This window comes from Anomaloglossus baeobatrachus, chromosome 6, assembly GCF_048569485.1.
Source record: "Anomaloglossus baeobatrachus isolate aAnoBae1 chromosome 6, aAnoBae1.hap1, whole genome shotgun sequence".
NCBI classification, from domain to species: Eukaryota; Metazoa; Chordata; class Amphibia; order Anura; family Aromobatidae; genus Anomaloglossus; species Anomaloglossus baeobatrachus.
Genome location: NC_134358.1, coordinates 561411572 through 561431602, shown reverse-complemented (window position 1 = coordinate 561431602; position 20031 = coordinate 561411572). Strand labels below are relative to the sequence as shown.

General features: G+C 45.6%; 1 protein-coding gene across 1 annotated transcript in view; it reads right to left on the bottom strand.

Annotated features, from left to right (window-relative positions):
- The window catches only part of BZW2 (basic leucine zipper and W2 domains 2), a 45075-nt gene continuing 25044 nt past the window's right edge, over window positions 1-20031 (bottom strand). Inside the window, exons 4-12 of the mRNA XM_075315728.1 lie at window positions 18459-18562; window positions 17692-17757; window positions 17187-17322; window positions 16648-16757; window positions 15474-15644; window positions 14647-14793; window positions 5879-6017; window positions 4339-4461; window positions 1-411 (exon numbers count right to left, since the gene is read on the bottom strand). Of these exons, the coding sequence (XP_075171843.1) occupies window positions 383-411; window positions 4339-4461; window positions 5879-6017; window positions 14647-14793; window positions 15474-15644; window positions 16648-16757; window positions 17187-17322; window positions 17692-17757; window positions 18459-18562 (1025 nt within the window). The 3' untranslated portion in view covers window positions 1-382. The remainder of the gene's footprint in view (window positions 412-4338; window positions 4462-5878; window positions 6018-14646; window positions 14794-15473; window positions 15645-16647; window positions 16758-17186; window positions 17323-17691; window positions 17758-18458; window positions 18563-20031) is intronic.

Below are 20031 nucleotides of genomic sequence, written 5' to 3'. Positions count from 1 at the left end.
TTAAGATAAAAAGCCTTTATTCAAAACAGGAAAAAAAAAAGGGTTAATCTTATATGACATCCACAAGCCGATACTGAGCTACGAGCACACACTAGAGACCTGGACACGAGTCGGGACTGTGCTGTTCATTCGGTGCTTGGAGGAAGTAACAAGGAGGAGGAGTCCATGGAGGCGCGGCGCCCTCCGAGCATGGCTCCCGGGAGGATGGCTTGGCCTAAGATCACAAGACTGACCAGAGGTAGACGTCCAGATGCAGGATCTAATTGCCTGAGTGCACCAATTCTAAACCGGTTCTCCTAGATAACACGGACGACTTGTAGCTCGTAGACTCCGGGGAAAGGCGACATTGATGCCGCTCGTCTACAGACCGGGCCGCCGCTGCTCAGTTCTCTTCTCCTTCGGACTCCGATTCTAGAAGACAGAGAACATAATAGATACTGAGGGACACATTTAGTAAAGTGGTACAGGAGCTGTAAGGGGAGGAGGGGGATGCAGCTGCAGATCCTAAGTGAGTTTATAACTTGTTATAAAAAAAAAACTCCAAATAAACAGAAATCATTGATGGCCACTAGGTGGCAGCACACTGGTAATTAAAGATTTTAAATCCTACTAATTTCTCATGTTTATGGGATATATACAGGGGTGGGATTCACATTTTTAACAACAGGTTTTCGTAAACCCCGCCCAGTTGAAAACCACACCCATTCTATAACCACACCCATTTACACGCACTTTCCTCAACCAAAAAAATACAAGTAATTTCAAGTATAATCTCTTTCCCCTCCTTCCCCTCCTCTACCGTCACTCTCCTGTCCAGTACAAGTTGCTCCAGTCACTGTCAGTCTTATTGTAATAAACATTTTTTCTACAATTTTTTAAAAAAATTAGTAAATGAGCCCTGCTAACATTGGAACGGACGACCTTCCCCCATACAGATCCCATCCCATGTGGCTCTTTTCCCCTGCAGATCCCATCCCATAATGGCCCCTTTCCCCTGCAGACCCCATCCCATAATGGCTCCTTTCCCCTGCAGACCCCATCCCATAATGGCTCCTTTCCCCTGCAGACCCCATCCCATAATGGCCCCTTTCCCCTGCAGATTCCATCCCATAACGGCCCCTTTCCCCCTACATATCCCTTCCCATGTGGCTCCTTTTCCCCTACAAATCCCATCCCATTATGGCTTCTTTCCCCAGCAGATCTTATCCCATGCGCTCCTTTCCCCATATAGCTCCCATCTATGCGGCCTCCTCTCCCCATATAGTTCCCATCTATGCGGCCTCCTCTCCCCATATAGCTCCAATCTATGCAGCCTCCTCTCCCCATATAGTTCCCATCTATGCAGCCTCCTCTCCCCATATAGTTCCCATCTTATGTGGCCTCCTCTCCCCATATAGCTCCCATCTATGCGGCCTCCTCTCCCCATATAGTTCCCATCTATACGGCCTCCTCTCCCCCATAAAGCTCCCATCTATGCGGCCTCCTCTCCCCATATAGCTCCAATCTATGCAGCCTCCTCTCCCCATATAGTTCCCATCTTATGTGGCCTCCTCTGCCCATATAGTTCCCATCTATGCAGCCTCCTCTCCCCATATAGTTCCCATCTTATGTGGCCTCCTCTCCCCATATAGCTCCCATCTATGCGGCCTCCTCTCCCCATATAGTTCCCATCTATGCGGCCTCCTCTCCCCCATAAAGCTCCCATCTATGCGGCCTCCTCTCCCCATATAGCTCCAATCTATGCAGCCTCCTCTCCCCATATAGTTCCCATCTATGCGGCCTCCTCTCCCCCATAAAGCTCCCATCTATGCAGCCTCCTCTCCCCATATAGCTCCAATCTATGCAGCCTCCTCTCCCCATATAGTTCCCATCTTATGTGGCCTCCTCTGCCCATATAGCTCCCATCTATGCGGCCTCCTCTCCCCATAAAGCTCCCATCTATGCAGCCTCCTCTCCCCATATAGTTCCCATCTATGCAGCCTCCTCTCCCCATATAGTTCCCATCTTATGTGGCCTCCTCTACTCCCCATATAGTTCCCATCTTATGTGGCCTCCTCTCCCCATATAGCTCCAATCTATGCAGCCCCCTCTCCCCATATAGTTCCCATCTATGCGGCCTCCTCTCCCCATAAAGCTCCCATCTATGCAGCCTCCTCTCCCCATATAGTTCCCATCTATGCAGCCTCCTCTCCCCATATAGTTCCCATCTTATGTGGCCTCCTCTCCCCATATAGCTCCCATCTATGCAGCCTCCTCTCCCCATATAGCTGCCATCTTTTGCAGCCCCTCACCCCATATAGCTGCCATCTTTTGCAGCCCCTACCCCATATAGCTGCCATCTTTTGCAGCCCCTCACCCCATATAGCTGCCATCTTTTGCAGCCCCTCACCCCATATAGCTGCCATCTTTTGCAGCCCCTCACCCCATATAGCTGCCATCTTTTGCGGCCCCTCACCCCATATAGCTGCCATCTTTTGCGGCCCCTCACCCCATATAGCTGCCCTCTTATGCGGCCCCTTTCCTCATATAGCTGCCCTCTTATGCGGCTCCTCTCCCTGCATCTTCAGCTCACTGAGCGCTTACCTGCTCCAAGCACCGACGGCCTCTCCTGTGTCTTCTGTCCTCTGTGGCTCTCTGCAGGCACACTGCCGCTGACAGACGGCAGGAGGAGGAGCTACCTCTTCACACTGGCATGACCTCTGCAGCGTCAGCACGTCGGGTCAGGGAGCAGACAGGCTGCACTGTACCCGGAAGTGCGGCACATACGGAGGAACGGGGATTCATTTGTGCTAGTGTCTTAAAGACACTAACACAAGTGAATACAGGGAACCAGATCGCCAGAGCTGTTTCTTGCCAGTTCGGGGAACCGGCTGCTATTTTAACAACCGGCTGAATCCCACCCCGGACAGAACCGGCTGAATCCCACCCCTGGATATATATGCACATAGACTAAATTAGGAGAAGAACGGAGGATCAGACATACGGGATAACAACATGCCCAATCCTTTTTCCTAAAAAGGATAAAACAGGTGCTAAAGAAGTCTAAACAATCACTTTCCCCCCTACTCATTGAAATACAGAGGCACGGGGTAATCTGTGCAAATATGGTGGAGTCACAAGAAAATCGCTATTGGTCGACAGTTACCCAAAGTGCGGCTTAAAGGGAACCGGTCACATTGACAGACTATGTATCGCATTCACTGAATTCCTTATTTTGGATTTCGTAGTCCAGTGGGTGGTCCTAATCAGTGACCAAAAGCAATCTCTTTCTGAGGCTGGCAGTTACCGATTAGGACCGCCCCCTTGACTCCTAAACCCAGAATGAGAAGGGATTTTAATCAATGTCACACAAAAGTTCGAGATAATATTTTTCCATAAACCTATGTATCAATCAATCTGCTGCTCCATTACATGTGGTCTCTAGAAACTGCACAGAGGCTCCAGGTTGATGGGTCCCTTCAACAGTCTGCCTGCCACGCACTGTCTGTATGTGTTATGTTATTTAGCCTTTCTAGACAAAAAAAAAAAAATAAATAAAATGGACACACACACACACACACACACACACACACACACACACACACACACAAAACGAACGAAATAAGGAAGGGACAAACGCAGTCACGACAGAAATAAGGAAGGGACAAACGCAGTCACGACAGAAGGGCGGGACGAGCGCAGTCACGACAGAAGGGCGGGACGAGCGCAGTCACGACAGAAGGGCGGGACGAGCGCAGTCACGACAGAAGGGCGGGACGAGCGCAGTCACGACAGAAGGGCGGGACGAGCGCAGTCACGACAGAAGGGCGGGACGAGCGCAGTCACGACAGAAGGGCGGGACGAGCGCAATCACGACAGAAGGGCGGGACGAGCGCAGTCACGACAGAAGGGCGGGACGAGCGCAGTCACGACAGAAGGGCGGGACGAGCGCAGTCACGACAGAAGGGCGGGACGAGCGCAGTCACGACAGAAGGGCGGGACGAGCGCAGTCACGACAGAAGGGCGGGACGAGCGCAGTCACGACAGAAGGATTGAATGAATCAGGGCTGCGGACTTAACGCTACCTGTTGGATGAATTATTTTGCCACCTTTTTGTAAGAAACGTTTGCAGCATTTTGGTGCATGTTCTAGCATGTAAGCTGCGCCCCTTCTCATTAAAGCCACAAAAGTTGCCTTCTAGCCAAAACAAGCTCCTAAAATTTATTATTTATTTTCCCCATATTTATCAAAAAATGTGAAAAAAACTATTTGAACAAAAAACAAACTGTAAAAACACACACAATACATGTGGTGCATGGAATCCACCCCAATACGTTTTAGTGGCGGATTTCGCTTTACCTTCTTCTGCATTTTGTAACCACTCCACAAACTTTTTCATCTGGTCAAGAAAGACGCTTTTCCCCTTGGCGACGTGCGCCTCCTTGTACCACTTCAGAATGGCTTCTTCTCCCAGGACGTCCGCTGAAATCCAACACAACATAAAGTAAGTACACCGCACCGTGTGACCCGGAACATCGAAAAAACACAACTGCAAGGTATATTGGACAATATTACTCTGGAGAGAATAACTAGAAGGGCAGGTTTCCTCCTAGTTGCTAATAAGAGGCCTGAACTCTGCCCCCAATGCATCAATTCACTCAATAATTAGCACTAGAGGGGAAAAGAATAGAGACACACAGAAGTTCTACTGTTCTTGTTATTAGATTACAAAATGGAAAAAGACAGAACAAAAACAAGCAGAGAATGGCGCTAGATTTTTTTATTTTTTTTTTAAAGTTTAATGGCCCTTTAAAACATAAAATAGCAGATTTTATTATGATTGGGACAAAAATGTGCAAATAAAAAGCGAATATCGTCATTAATAGACAATCAGGAAATTAGCAGCTGCTCCATTCTGCAAGGTTTTAACCATTATCATCCGGCAGAAATTGTATCAGAATATTACAGCTGAGACCACATTGTATACCGACATACCACAGCTCTCACCACTAATGCAGGAGAAAAGAGGCTATTATTCAGGATAATAACAGGGCGGGTTATGGAGAAAATCCAAACAAACATACTCCTACCTATGCCAATCTTATGTACAGAAATATAACTAATACAATACTGCCCCCTATATACAAGAATATAACTACTATAATACTGCTCCCTATGTACAAGAATATAACTACTATAATACTGCTCCTATGTACAAGAATATAACTACTATAATACTGCCCCTATATACAAGAATATAACTACTATAATACTGCTCCTATGTACAAGAATATAACTATAATACTGCTCCTATGTACAAGAATATAACTACTATAATACTGCCCCTATGTACAAGAATACAACTACTATAATACTGCCCCTATGTACAAGAATATAACTACTATAATACTGCCCCCTATGTACAAGAATATAACTACTATAATACTGCTCCTATGTACAAGAATATAACTATAATACTGCTCCTATGTACAAGAATATAACTACTATAATACTGCCCCTATGTACAAGAATATAACTACTATAATACTGCCCCTATGTACAAGAATATAACTACTATAATACTGCCCCTATGTACAAGAATATAACTACTATAATACTGCCCCTATATACAGGAATATAACTACTATAATACTGCCCCTATGTACAAGAATATAACTACTATAATACTGCTCCTATGTACAAGAATATAACTACTATAATACTGCCCCTATGTACGAGAATATAACTACTATAATACTGCCCCCTATGTACAAGAATATAACTACTATAATACTGCCTGTATATACAAGAATATAACTGCTATAATACTGCCCCTGTGCAGAAGGCTATACCTACTAAGTACAGTTACATTTCTTACACCATTTTCTTCATCTCTCACCTTTATAGAACAGGACTACGATCTTCTGGAAGGCCTTCATGAAGTGGATGTTGTCATAACAGTATTCTTGAACCTTCTGAAGCAGGACGAGCTCGGACTGGCCTTGAGTGCTGAACACGGCCAGCAGAGGAGCGTATTGCTGAAAGACAAGGCGCTGACATGTGACCATGTACTGTATCTCTTAATGTTGCATTTCATCATAAAATATATTATCAACATTTTGAGCCCCACTGTGTCATAAACCCGATATATACAGGGTGGTCCAAAAGCAGGTGGACAGTGTGTGTAATAGGGTTATGAAGGGGAGATTTATAACATGGTGTAAAGTGAAACTGACGCAGTTGCCCTTAGCAACCAATCAGATTCCACCTTTCATTTTCAAAAGAGTATGTGAAGAATGAAAAGTGGAATCTGATTGGTTGCTAAGGACAACTGAGTCAGTTTCACTTTACACCATGTTTGATAAATCTCCCCCTTCATAACCCTATTACACACACTGTCCACCTACTTTTGGACCACCCTGTATATTAGAGAACTGGGTGAACCATGAACTTAGCTTGAGAAAACACTTTTTTCATATTTGTCACAAAACCTAAAATGATGAAATATTAATTTTCTACGCCCACACACATTTTTTGGGGTGCACTGTTAACATGCCAACCAATGCTTAAGGCTACTATGTGCCCACGCTGCAGAAAATGCGCGGATTTCTCGCGGAAAAGCCGCGGATTTTCCGAAAGAAGGGAATTTTGTTACTTACCGTAAATTCCTTTTCTTCTAGCTCCAATTGGGAGACCCAGACAATTGGGTGTATAGCTATTGCCTCCGGAGGCCACACAAAGTATTACACTTAAAAGTGTAAGGCCCCTCCCCTTCTGGCTATACACCCCCAGTGGGATCACTGGCTCACCAGTTTTAGTGCCAAAGCAAGAAGGAGGAAAGCCAATAACTGGTTTAAAGACCAATTCAATCCGAGGAAACATCGGAGAACTGAACCATACCACATGAACAACATGTGTACCCGAAAAAACAGAAAAACCCCGAGAAAACAGGGCGGGTGCTGGGTCTCCCAATTGGAGCTAGAAGAAAAGGAATTTACGGTAAGTAAACAAAATTCCCTTCTTCTTTTTCGCTCCTAATTGGGAGACCCAGACAATTGGGACGTCCAAAAGCAGTCCCTGGGTGGGTAAAAGAATACCTCGTGATAGGGCCGTCAAACAGCCCTTTCCTACAGGTGGGCAATCGCCGCCTGAAGAACTTATCTACCTAGGCTGGCGTCTGCCGAAGCGTAGGTATGCACCTGAAAATGCTTGGTAAAAGTATGCAGACTCAATCAGGTAGGTGCCTGACACACCTGCTGAGCCGTAGCCTGGTGCCGTAATGCCCAGGATGCACCCACGGCTCTGGTAGAATGGGCCTTCAGCCTTGAGAGAACCAGAAGCCCAGTAGAACTGTAGGTTTCAAGAATTGGTTCCTCGATCCCCCGAGCCAGGGTGGATTCAGAAGCTTGCGACTGTTTACGCCGACCAGCGACAAGGACAAAGAGTGCATCCGGGTGGCGCAGGAGCGCCATGCGGGAAGTAGAACCTGAGTGCTCTCACCAGAACCAACAGATGCAAATCCTTCTGAAATTGATGGACTGGACGAGGACACAAAGAAGGTGAGGTGATATCCTGATTGATATGAAAGTGGGATACCACCCTAGGGAGAAATTCCGGAATCGGACGCAGAACTACCCTGTCCTGGTGAAGGACCAGGAAGGGAGATTTGTATGAGATCGTTGCTAGCTCGGAAACTCTCCTAAGAGACGAGACCGTTACTAGAAGGCCACTTCCCGAGAAAAGCGGGAAGGGAGACCTCTTTCAAAGGCTCGAAAGGCGGCATCTGGAGAGCAATTAGAACCTTGTTCAGATCCCAGGGCTCTAACGGCCGCTTGTACGGAGTGCTGAGACGACAAACTCCCCGTAGGAACGTGCGTACCTGAGGAAGTCGTTTCTGAAAAAATACAGATAGCGCTGAGACTTGTCCCTAAAGGGAACTGAGCGACAACCCTTTTTCCAACCTAGATTGCAGGAAGGAAGGAAACATAGACGATGCAACCGGCCAGGGAGAAACACCATGCGCCGAGCACCGAGATAAGAATATCTTCCACGTCCTGTGGTCAATCTTGGCGGACGTTGGTATGCTAGCCTGTCTCATGGTGGCAACCACGTCCTGAGGTAATCCTGACGACACTAGGTGCCAGGACTCAATGCCACACCATCAGGTTGAGGGCCGTAGAATTCAAATGGAAGAATGGCCCTTGAGACAGCCAGTCTGATTGGTCTGGTAGTGCCCCCGGTTAGCCTACCGTGAGGCACCACAGAACCGGGAACCACAACATCCTCGGCCAATCTGTAGCGACGAGGATGGCGCGGCCGCAGTCGGTCCTGATCTAGCGCAGCACTCTGGGCAACAATGCCAGAGGTGGCACATAAGGTAGCTGGAACTGCGACCAATGCTGAACTAAGGCGTCTGCCGCCAGAGCTCGATGATTGTGAAACCGTGCCATGAAGCTGGCACATTGTTGTTGTGCCGTGACGCCATTAGATCGACGTCCGGCCTCTGTCAGCGGCGCCAGATCTCCTGAAACCCGTCCGGGTGAAGAGACCATACCCTTTCGGCCACACCCCGGCGACTTAGGAAGTCAGCTTCCTAGTTTTCCACGCCTGGGATGTGAACTGTGGATATGGTGGATGCCGTGTCTTCCACCCACATCAGAACCTGCCGGACTTCCTGGAAGGCTTGCCGGTTGCGCGTTCTTCCTTGGTGGTTGATGTATGCCACCGCTGTGGAGTTGTCCGACTGAAGTCGGATTTGCTTGCTGTCCAGCTGCTGTTGGAAGGTTTGTAGGGCAAGATACACTGCTCTGTGTTCAAGAACATTGATCTGAAGGGTGGACTCTTGCTGAGTCCACGTACCCTGAGCGCTGTGGTGGAGAAAAACTGCTCCCCACCCTGATAGACTCGCGTCTGTCGTAACTATCGCCCAGGATGGGGATAGGAAGGACCTTCTTTTTGACCATGAGGTGGGAAGAAGCCACCACCGTAGAGATTCCTTGGCCGCCTGAGAAAGAAAGACGACTCTGTTGAGGGAGGTCGACTCCCCGTCCCATTGGCGGAGAATGTCACATTGTAGTGGACGCAGATGAAACTGCGCGAAAAGAACTGCCTCCATTGCTACCATCTTACGTAGGAAGTGCATGAGGCGTCTCAATGTGTGCGACTGGTTCTTAAAGAAGAGATTGCAGCCCGTAGTGAATGCTGTTTGTCTAGCGGAAGCTTCACTATCGCTGAGAGAGTATGAAACTCCATGCCTAGATATGTTAGCGATAGGGTCGGGGTCGGATCTGACTTCAAAAAGTTGATGATCCACCCAAAACTCTAGAGAGTCTCCAGCGCAACGTTCGGGCAGTGTCGGCATGTTTCCTAAGAGAGTGCCTTGACAAGTAGATCGTCTAAATATGGGATCACAGAGTGACCCTGAGAGTGCAGGACTGTGACTACTGCTGCCCTGACCTTGGCGAAGACCAGTTGGACTGTCGCTAGCCGGAAGGTAGAGCTACGAACAGAAGGTGTTCGTCTGCTATAACGAAGCGTAGAAACGCTAGTGCTCTGGATCAATCGGCACGTGTGGATAAGCATCCTTGATGCCTAATGATGCTAGGAAATCTCCTTGGGACATTGAGGCGATGACATGGCGGAGGGATTCCATCCGGAACCGCCTGGTGTCCACGAGCTTGCTGAGCAGTTTTAGATCCAGAACGGGACGGAACGGCCCGGTCTTATAGGCACCGCAAATAATTTGGGGTAGAAACCGTGACCTTGTTCCTGAAGAGGAACGGGGGTCATCACTCTTTCTGCCTATAGAGTGCACCCTGTTTGCAGAAGAGCAGCGGCTCGGCCGGGAGGTGGAGAAGTTCTGAAGAATCGAGTTGGAGGACGAGAAGTGAGCTCTATCCTGTACCCGTGAGACAGAATGTCTCACACCCAACGGTCATTGACCTATGGCAGCTAAATATCGCCAAGGCGGGTGAGCCTGCTACCGACCGAGGATGCGGAGAGAGGAGGCCGCAAGTCATGAGGAAGCCGCCTTGGAAGCGGGTTTTCAGACTGTCTCTTTTTTGGGCGTGACTGAGCCCGCCAAGAATCTGAGCTCCTCTGATCCTCTTGAGTCCACATTGGACGAGGAAAAATGGGACCTGCCCGAGCCTCGAAAAGACCGAAACCACGACTGCCTCCTGCTCTGTTGGGGTTTGTTGTGTCCGGGCTGAGGAAAGGATGAATCCTTACCCCTGGACTGTTTAATGGTTACATCCAAACGCTCACCAAACAGTCGGTCAGCAGAAAAAGGCAACTGGTTAAGCAACCTTTTTTGGAAGCAGAATCTGCCTTCCATTCACTTAACGAGCAGACCAGGCTCTGCTTAAAAACACGGAGCAGCGTAGGCTACTGCCGTACGGTTCGCAGAGTCTAGGGCAACCTGAATCGCGTAAGAAACAAATGCAGACATTTGAGAGGTTAAGGATGCCACCTGCGGCACAGATGTACGTGTAACCGTGTCAATCTGTGTAAGACAAGCTGAAATAGCTTGGAGTGCCCCAAGGATGAGAATGCTGGGGCCAACGGTGCGCCGACAGTCTCATAGATGGATTTAGACCAGAGATCCATCTGTCTGTCAGTGGCATCTTTAAGTGCAGCTCCATCTCCCACTGCAACTATGGATCTAGCTACAAGCCTGGAGATTGGAGGATGCCGCTTGGGACACTGGGTCCAGTCCTTGACCACGTCAGGGGGCAGGGATAACGTGTATCCTAAGCCGTTTGGAGAAGCGCATATCTGGATAAGTGTGGTGTTCCTGGACTGCCTCTCTGAAGGGAGTGGTCCAGAAAAATACGTGAAGCTGACTCCTCCACTGGAGGAGCTGGGTGAGAAATAACCAACATTCTATTGATGGACGCTATAAGATTATTCACTATGGCGTCACCATTAGGTGTATCCAGATTGAGAGCGGTCTCAGGATCAGAATCCTGAGCCGCTACTTCCGCCTCATTACACAGAGAGTCCTTCTGCTAGGACCCTGAAGAAACCGAGGGCCGCTCATAGTGAGCCCGCTTAGGCTGTCTGGGACTGACGTCTGTGCAGAGCCGTGACTCTGGGATGCGTGTGACATTCCCGGAGCTGTTAGTTGTTCACACTGAGGGGGGCCATGGATCAATGATTCAACAGTGCCCATGTTGTGAGAGACATGACCGGACTGCTAGGCTTCTAGTATCATAGCCATAGTCTCAGAAAATCTGTCAGTAAATACTGCAGACACCGTCCTCATCCTCTGGCCATTAGCAGAGACTCCGGCTGAGTTAGACATAATGGGGGTCTATGTAACCTGCCGGCCGTATAGCCGTACATGCTGTACCGGCTGCATAGAAAAACATGTGGTTCTGCACCTTTGTTTTACACAGAGAATATGCTGATAACTCCTCCGCACAATCCAGGAGGGTATATACAACGTGCGACCAAACAGTGCAATGTATATAGTACAAGCATATCTATAAGTGCACTTCTGCACTAGTGGGGTTAGCACCACAGGTGCTGCTTAACGCCTGTTGCAGCGATTGTGTGACTATCAGAATGCCAGGGTCTTCCACACTTGTCTCTGTATCGTACAGAAACTGACACTAATGGCTGCCGGCGTCCTTGTAGAGAAGGAAGCCGTGGGCGTGCCTGAGAAAGTGCGGGAATCCGGTTTCACAGTGCACACAGTGAGAGGGGTGGAGTATGCAAAACATACTCCAGCTCTCAGCGCTGCTGTGCTATGCAGCGTCACGCCCCTACCCTGACTGTCAGGCCTGTGGGCGGTAACGAAGGGAGACTAGGCCCAGAAGCCGGGGACTCGAGTTAATAAGCGCGGCCGGCATATCAGTGCTGGCCGGCGCGGAAGTCCCCGGCGCACCACAAATCCCAGCGGCGCCTTAAATAAAAGTGGCAGCGGCGGTTAGCGCAGTAGTCACCCAATACACTAACACACCCAGCAACGCTGTGGTGTGCGATGGCACTAGTGCGGACAGCGCCGCTGTCCCTGGCGCACTAACACACCCAGCAGTGCTGCCGTGTGTCTGCGCGGTCCCCACAGGGACACAGAGTACCTCCATGTAGCAGGGCCATGTCCCTGAAGATACTCCGCTCCATGTCCAGCAGATACCAGGGGCTGTGGATGGAGCACGGTCTCAGTGCCTGGAGACCGATAGAATCCCACTTCACCCAGAGCCCTGTAAAAAGGGATGGGGAAGGAAGCAGCATGTGGGCTCCAGCCTCCGTACCCGCAATGGGTACCTCAACCTTAACAAACACCTCCGACATGAAGTGGGGTGAGAAGGGAGCATGCTGGGGGCCCTAGTATGGGCCCTCTTTTCTTCCATCCGACATAGTCAGCAGCTGCTGCTGACTAAACAGTGGAGCTATGCGTGGATGTGTTGCCTCCTTCGCACAAAGCACAAAACTGGTGAGCCAGTGATCCCACTGGGGGTGTATAGCCAGAAGGGGAGGGGCCTTACACTTTTAAGTGTAATACTTTGTGTGGCCTCCGGAGGCAATAGCTATACACCCAATTGTCTGGGTCTCCCAATTAGGAGCGAAAAAGAAATCTGCAGCACAGCTACTCCACAGCCATTTCTATGGCATTTTGGAAATGCTGTGTCCACGCTGCGGATTTCTCCGCAGCGGAAATCGAGCGGATTTTCGTGCGTGCGGAAAAATCTGCAGCATGTCAATTATTGTTGCGGATCATCCGGATTTTGCCTTTAAAATTGGAGGAGGAAAAAAAAAAAAAAACAAAACCAACGCAAAATCCGCAGCAAATCCGCTCCTGCGGATTTTGCGAGAAAGCTGCGGATTTTGATGCAGAAAAATCCGCAGCTACATAGTCCCATGGGCACATAGCCTTACACTACTTTAACTTCATGCAATTCCGCAGCACATTATTCATGCCTTTTATTCCCCCCAAAAATACAAATGATGTCCTTATAAAAGTTCAAGCTTTGCATAATGTTTGTGCACATAAATCTTCAAAAACAAAAATCATGAAAACTCCACTGTCCCTCGGATGTATAGGATCGCAGAAATGTAAGAAATGTCCTGATTAGATGCAGAGAGTGAATACACGTGCAACTGATGATGTTCTCACTTTAGTAAAAATGAATTGAATTCCCCTCCCTTCCTAAATGTGACACTCAAGGAACATATGTACCCCATATCTGGCAACATGAAGAAAAGCTGCTGTATTTCCCCTGGAGGCTTTTAAAGGGGAGACATTCCTGTAAGAAGGGTGACAACAAAAGGAAAAGTTCCCGTATTCCCTCTCTGTCATTGAAGACTCTCAAGGGATACATATCTGCTTAAGGATGATAACAAGAGGGTCTCTGGAGGCACTCGAGGAATAAATATCTGCTCAAAGGGTGATAAGAGGAAAAGTTCTTGCATTCCCTCTGGGTTACTGAAACCTCTCAAGGGCTAAATATCGATTTAAAGGATGATAACAAGGGGAAGAGTTCCTGTATTTCCTCTTTGTCACTGAAGGCTCTCAAGGGCTAAATATCTATTTAAAGGGAATCTGTCAGCAGGTTTTTGCAACCTCATCTGAGAGCAGCATAATTTAAGCAAAGAGATTCTGAATCCGATGATGTATCACTTAGATTACTTGCTGTAGCCCTTCTGACACAATGTGTATTTTTAGCTGTAGTCATGTAGCAGAGCCCAGAGAGCTGTCTCTGCACACACAAGGCTTTCTATAGAGATTGTACATTGACTGAGGTGTCAATAAATTGAGGCGGCATGCCGGGCAGCATGGCAGGAGCCAGCTAGTCACAACAATGATAAAAGGTTTGGCTGCCAATACAAACACAGCAAATAAACAAAAGATCTGACTGTGACAACACAGGCATGCTTGAGCTTTCTGTCTCAACCCTTACAGCATGCTAGCTTCAGCTTCTATAGCAAAAACATGCTGACAAATTCCCTTTAAGAGTGATAAAAGGAAGAAGTTCCTGTATTCCCTCTGGGTCATTGAAGGCTTGCACGGGATAAATATCTGCTTAAGGAAGATAACAAAAGGAAATGTTTCTCTAGTCCCTCTGGGTCACTGAAGGCTCTTAAGGGAAGAAATGCCTGTAAGAAGGGTGATAACAAAAGGAAAGGTTCCTGTATTCCCCCAAAATCCCTGGAGGCTCTCAAGGAGAGAAAGTTTGGTATTGGAAAGATGGATGATAACAAGAGGAAAATAATTTTTGATAAATCCCCTGGGGTCCCTATAGGATGTACTATGAAGAGAGGACATTGAATTGCTTTGAATTAGAGGGAATGATAACACGAGGAAAGGTTCCTGCATTGTCTCTAAGGGCTGTGCAATGGTGCATGAAGTTAATGTCATGAATTATTTCCTACAGCCTTGATACTGAAAAATTAAAAAGGAATTTACAAAACAATAAATAAACTAGTCAAATATGGGGCAAACATATATCCTTAACCTCTCACTTCTCCTCTTCTGTGGTCAGAGTGATGGGTGTTCTGCCGACAGGGTGGGTGTGACAAGAATAGAGATTATAAATATAAATACATAATACATATACATATACATACATATACATATATACACACACACACATACATTATATTATATACATACATACATACATACACGCACCCCGAGGGGTGGATCCTCCCTTAATTCCCCACCTTCAGATGCTTCAGCGCCTGCTCCGCCACCAGCTCTTCTTTCTTGTTCCATTCCACGGCGTTCATCACACAGGTCCACAGGAGCCCGATCACGGCCGGCTCGGGGATATCGCTACGTTTCATCTCCTCTTTTAGGTACATCACTATCTAATATAGATCAGATGACAAAAGTGAAACTTTTCTAAACAAATTCTTCTCTGTTCACAAAGTCACCGAAAAATACGGAATCTACAACTTCACTGCTATGTGGGCACTGATCTATGGCACTATATGGGCACGTATGTAATAAATATTGCACACTATGGCGGTTTTATGCTAGTACTGGGAGACTCGAAAAAGGGCTTTATATGAGGATACTACATGGGCAGTGGATTGAGGCATTAATTGGGCGCCAGCAGAGTAATTACCGCACCATGTGGCAGTTTTAGAATCAGTAGCATAAATATCAGTTTAGTAGAGCACTATATGGTGGTATACCATGTATTGCACATTACACCTTGCCACGTTTTGGTAGTACATCGGAGTCTACTGTACAGACACTGGAACAGTCACATTATTTGAAGAAGCACCGTAAGGTAGTATTATGAGGGTATATAAAAAGAAATTATTATGTGATATGTGCATATTAGCACAATTATTACAGAAAACAAGGGCCTGGTATGGCGGTATCCTGAGGGCACTTGTATGGTGGCTAGAGCCTTGTATGCTGCTTAAATGTTGGCAGTTACTACAGCTCTGTATAGTAATATATTATTTGTACACTACACGGCAGTATTATGTGCATACCGCCAAGTCACTGTGTGTGTAGATACTAGTAACAATGTTACCTCTTTGATTGGACATTCTTGAGACAAACGTTCTTGCAGCTCCTTCTGCAGCTCCTTCCGTGTTCCCAGAGATTGCTGGACCCTCAGAAAATCAGACAGCTCCTTCAGGTCGGCATCAGTGAAATACTTAGAGAAATGTTCAACTGTCTGCCGATTGGCTGGAAACAGCTCCTAAGGCATCAATAAGGCAATGATCAGAGGAAGGCATATACTGGTGTGACCGTACAATATATATTATATTTGTGTATATAACATATTTCTGCATCTTCATAAGAATGTCATGATGAAACAGGTGGGTTAGCAGTACTATAGTAATATCCTTGCACATAGGGGGCAGTATTATAGTAGTTATATTCTTGTATATAGGGGGCAGTATTATAGCAATTATATTCTTGTATATAGGGGCAGTATTATAGTAGTTATATTCTTGTACATAGGGGCAGTATTATAGTAGTTATATTCTTGTATATAGGGGACAGTATTATAGTAGTTATATTCTTGTACATAGGGGCAGTATTATAGTAGTTATATTCTTGTACATAGGGGCAGTATTATAGTAGTTATATTCTTGTACATAGGGAGCAGTATTATAGTAGTTATATTCTTATACATAGGAGCAGTATTACAGTAACTATATTCTTGTATATAGGGGGCAGTATTATAGTAGTTATATTCTTGTACATAGGGGCAGTATTATAGTAGTTATATTCTTGTACATAGGGGCAGTATTATAGTAGTTATATTCTTGTACATAGGGGCAGTATTATAGTAGTTCTATTCTTGTACATAGGGAGCAGTATTATAGTAGTTATATTCTTATACATAGGAGCAGTATTACAGTAACTATATTCTTGTATATAGGGGGCAGTATTATAGTAGTTATATTCTTGTACATAGGGGCAGTATTATAGTAATTATATTCTTGTATATAGGGGGCAGTATTATAGTAATTATATTCTTGTATATAGGGGCAGTATTATAGTAGTTATATTCTTGTATATAGGGGGGGGGGGAAGTATTATAGTAGCTATATTCTTGTACATAGGGGGCAGTTTTATAGTAATTATATTCTTGTATATAGGGGCAGTATTATAGTAGTTATAGTCTTGTATATAGGGAGCAATATTATAGTAGTGGACATTTAGCTACATTAAATTTACAGATTTATACTCACTAGTAGTCTTTTATCCAGATTGGCTTTTCTTAAAGACGATGTCACAGAATTCGCATCCTTCTCAGACATCCATGCCTTGAAGAGTTTTACAGCAAAAGAAGCAGAAATACCTAAATAAGCAAGAAGAAACAATAAGAGGCTGTGGACGAGTCTTTCTTATACTATGTTAGCATGTACTGGACATGGAATGCTGATACCAGACTGATATTCATGGAGTAAAAGGTTCTGCGCCTGAATCTTCCCACCATGAAGAGTTCTATACAGTAAGTGTATGACATACACATACAAATTAGTCCCAATGTGACGGCCACTTCCAGTCCCAGGATCTCTGTACTGACAGGACAATACATAAGGAGTCATGGGCGTGGGCCAATTGTTGCTCTATTATTGTAAAATGTATAACATGATCGGCACATGGTGCTTGACAGTAAGAAGAATTCTCCCTGCAGCTTTGGTGGTGACTGGAGTATAACAGCTGAAATATATCCAAGAAACCTAAAGCAAAAAAGGTGCAGATGTTCATGGTATATACTTCGTACCTTCTTTGACTATATTTTCGGTAAACAGGCTTGTTAATATGGTGGCCGGCAGCGTTCCACTGGCCAGCAGGATGCCGGTGAGCACGGCTAACTTGGTTTGCTCCGCTTCGGAAAACGCTTTGAGAAAAAGCAGAAGCTGTAACGAGACAAAAAAAAACGTTATCCCATTCTGGTGTGCATGGTTTATGGAAAGCAAATCCGAAACATGCACGAAGGGGTGGAGGGCCAGCCCAGCTCTGCTCCAAAGGGGGACTGGCAGACAGCGTTGTAGAGGAAAATTGTAAATGAGAACCAGCGACTAAATAGGGTTTTCCAGAAATAGAATAGTGACAATTTATCCTTAGGATGGGCCGCAAATATCAGGTTGGTCCGAATTGATGACCTCATCCATTCATTTTTTTTTCCACACCTCCTAGTGGCTGTATTTGGTACTGCAACTCACTCTAAATTATTGCTTCCAATCTTTTTACAATCCATCCCTTTAAGGATTTAGGTCCCTCCATACCTTTTTTATTTCATCTTCAAACGCTTTTTCCAGATATTTATATCTTCTGATCAGTTTGCTAAAGACCTAGAAAAATAAATGAAATTAAAAAAAAGAGGACAGGCGAGTTGTAGGGTGCAAAGGAATTACGTCGAATACAACTAAGGTGCATTCTGTTGTACAAAACCCTGGGAAAATTACCAAACCGTCCAGAGGTGTCCACGTGACGTGCCCAGTAAAGAGCATCTTGAGTTCATTCATACACAAGATAAAGTGAACTTACATTAATCTGGCAAATAATTTATAACTTTTTTTTTTTTTTTTTTAAATCTAAAAAAAAACAACAACAAAAAACAACAAAAACAAAACAAAACAAAAACCTTAAAAAATAAATAAATAATAATTCAATACCACATTAGCAGGACAAGAACCAGTCCTCTGACCTGCTATAAATAGGAAACTCAGCTGCGGTATTGTATGTATTCAGCTCGAGCGTAAACATAGGGGGCACATCGTAACAAAAATAAATAAAAAATATAACAATAATATTAATTACAATAATTAAAAATAATAAAGTAAAAGGAAAAATAAGGAAAAAAAATAAAATAAAAAAAATAAGGAAAATATAATAATAATAATAATAATAATAATAATAATAATAATAATAATAATAATAATAATAATAATAATAATATTATTATAAAAGAAATAAAAATAAATAATATAAAATAAAACATTGGGTCATGGCTGTCCTGGGGTGGCAGGCCCTCCCGACACACAGCCTTTACCTGGGCATAATTTCGCAAGGTCTCATAGTCCTCATTTGCTCCAAACACACAGTGAACGGTCACCTTGGTTTTGTCTCCATCATCGATTCGAGTGCCTCCTGGAGCTAAGAAGAATAAATGGAGAATTAAAAGAAAATTCCATCAGGTAGACAATAATTGGAGGTGGTATCTCGCCTTCTATGGCCACAGGGTTATCAAAATTATTAAAACTACTGTTATGCAAAAACAGCGCCACCCCAGTGCACAGGTTGTGTCTGGTATTGCAATTCAGATTGGTTAAAATTAATGGGACAGATATGAAATTCTGCAAACAAACCTGTAGATCTGTGTGGCAATGTTTTTGTTAGGAAGATTTTTTTTTTTTTTTTTTTTTTTTTTACACAACTCCCTATAAATCAGTGTTTTCTGAGATACAGTGCCCTCCTCCCTGTATTAAAAATCTAGTTTTTCTAGACAAGTGGGCGTGGTCAACAAAAAAAGTTCTTTATGGGTGACCTCTTGAGGTGCACACCCAGTTGGCTAAAAGACCATATTTATATAAAAGGGGGCCATATCTCAGGAATAGAGAAGCGCAAAAACAAAATAAAAGCAACACCAGATTCAATAAAAAAAAGCGGTATTTACACCAGATTAAACACATAATTGTGGCAAAAACTAGTCCACTTACAGTAGACCATTGATAAAGATCCTCCCATGGATAACATCATGGAGTCTAGATGTTCTCCTCTTGCTTTTTCACTACATTCTCTGTTTTCCTTGTTTATCCCACAGATATTCTACTTACAAACCTTTAAAGAGGCAAATGTTGGCTATTTTGGACGTGGAGATGCCCGGTACTACGCCAAAGTGCCTAAGTCTCACACCCTCCCTGTGCTCCGGTATACACAACTGAATGGTCCCACCAAATGTGGACAAGGACAGAAGACGCAAATTGGAAGTCCTGTGAACTACACAATACACACATGAGAAGTGACCAGACGGGATTTAGCCAGGCAAAAGCACTTCCGTTAATATTAGAAGGGGACAATCCAGTATAGCTCCTTACAACCTAGTAACTGGCTTCCTAAGACGCCATGAATGCTTATGCCTTGGGGGAATGGCCATTCCTGGAGGCATGCCTTCAAAAGTTTGGATTTGGTCCAAAGTTCCGTAGCAGGGGGAATCCGCAGCAGCCGTGCAGGGGGAATCCGCAGCAGCCGTGCAGGGGGAATCCGCAGCAGCCGTGCAGGGGGAATCCGCAGCAGCCGTGCAGGGTCTGCGGCGGCAGCTGCAGGCAGTGAGGGTTTCAAATAATGCCGCCCAGAGCCGCCGTGTGCGCAGATAGATCTCCCGGCTCAAGATCTCATCTGTGCATGTGCCACCTCCGGCCCATTAATCTCCCAAGCAGCGGACTTTAGGAACATGGCGCCTGGAGGTGGCGTGTGTGCAGATGAGATCTCGGCTTGTCATCGAGCCAAGAACTCAATCTGCGCACGTGCCAGCTCCGGGCGCCATTATTTGAAGCTCCTGCGGGTCCCAGCCAAATCGCCACCACAGCCCAAGCCCAGCCGTCACCGCCGACAGTTTCTGGAAC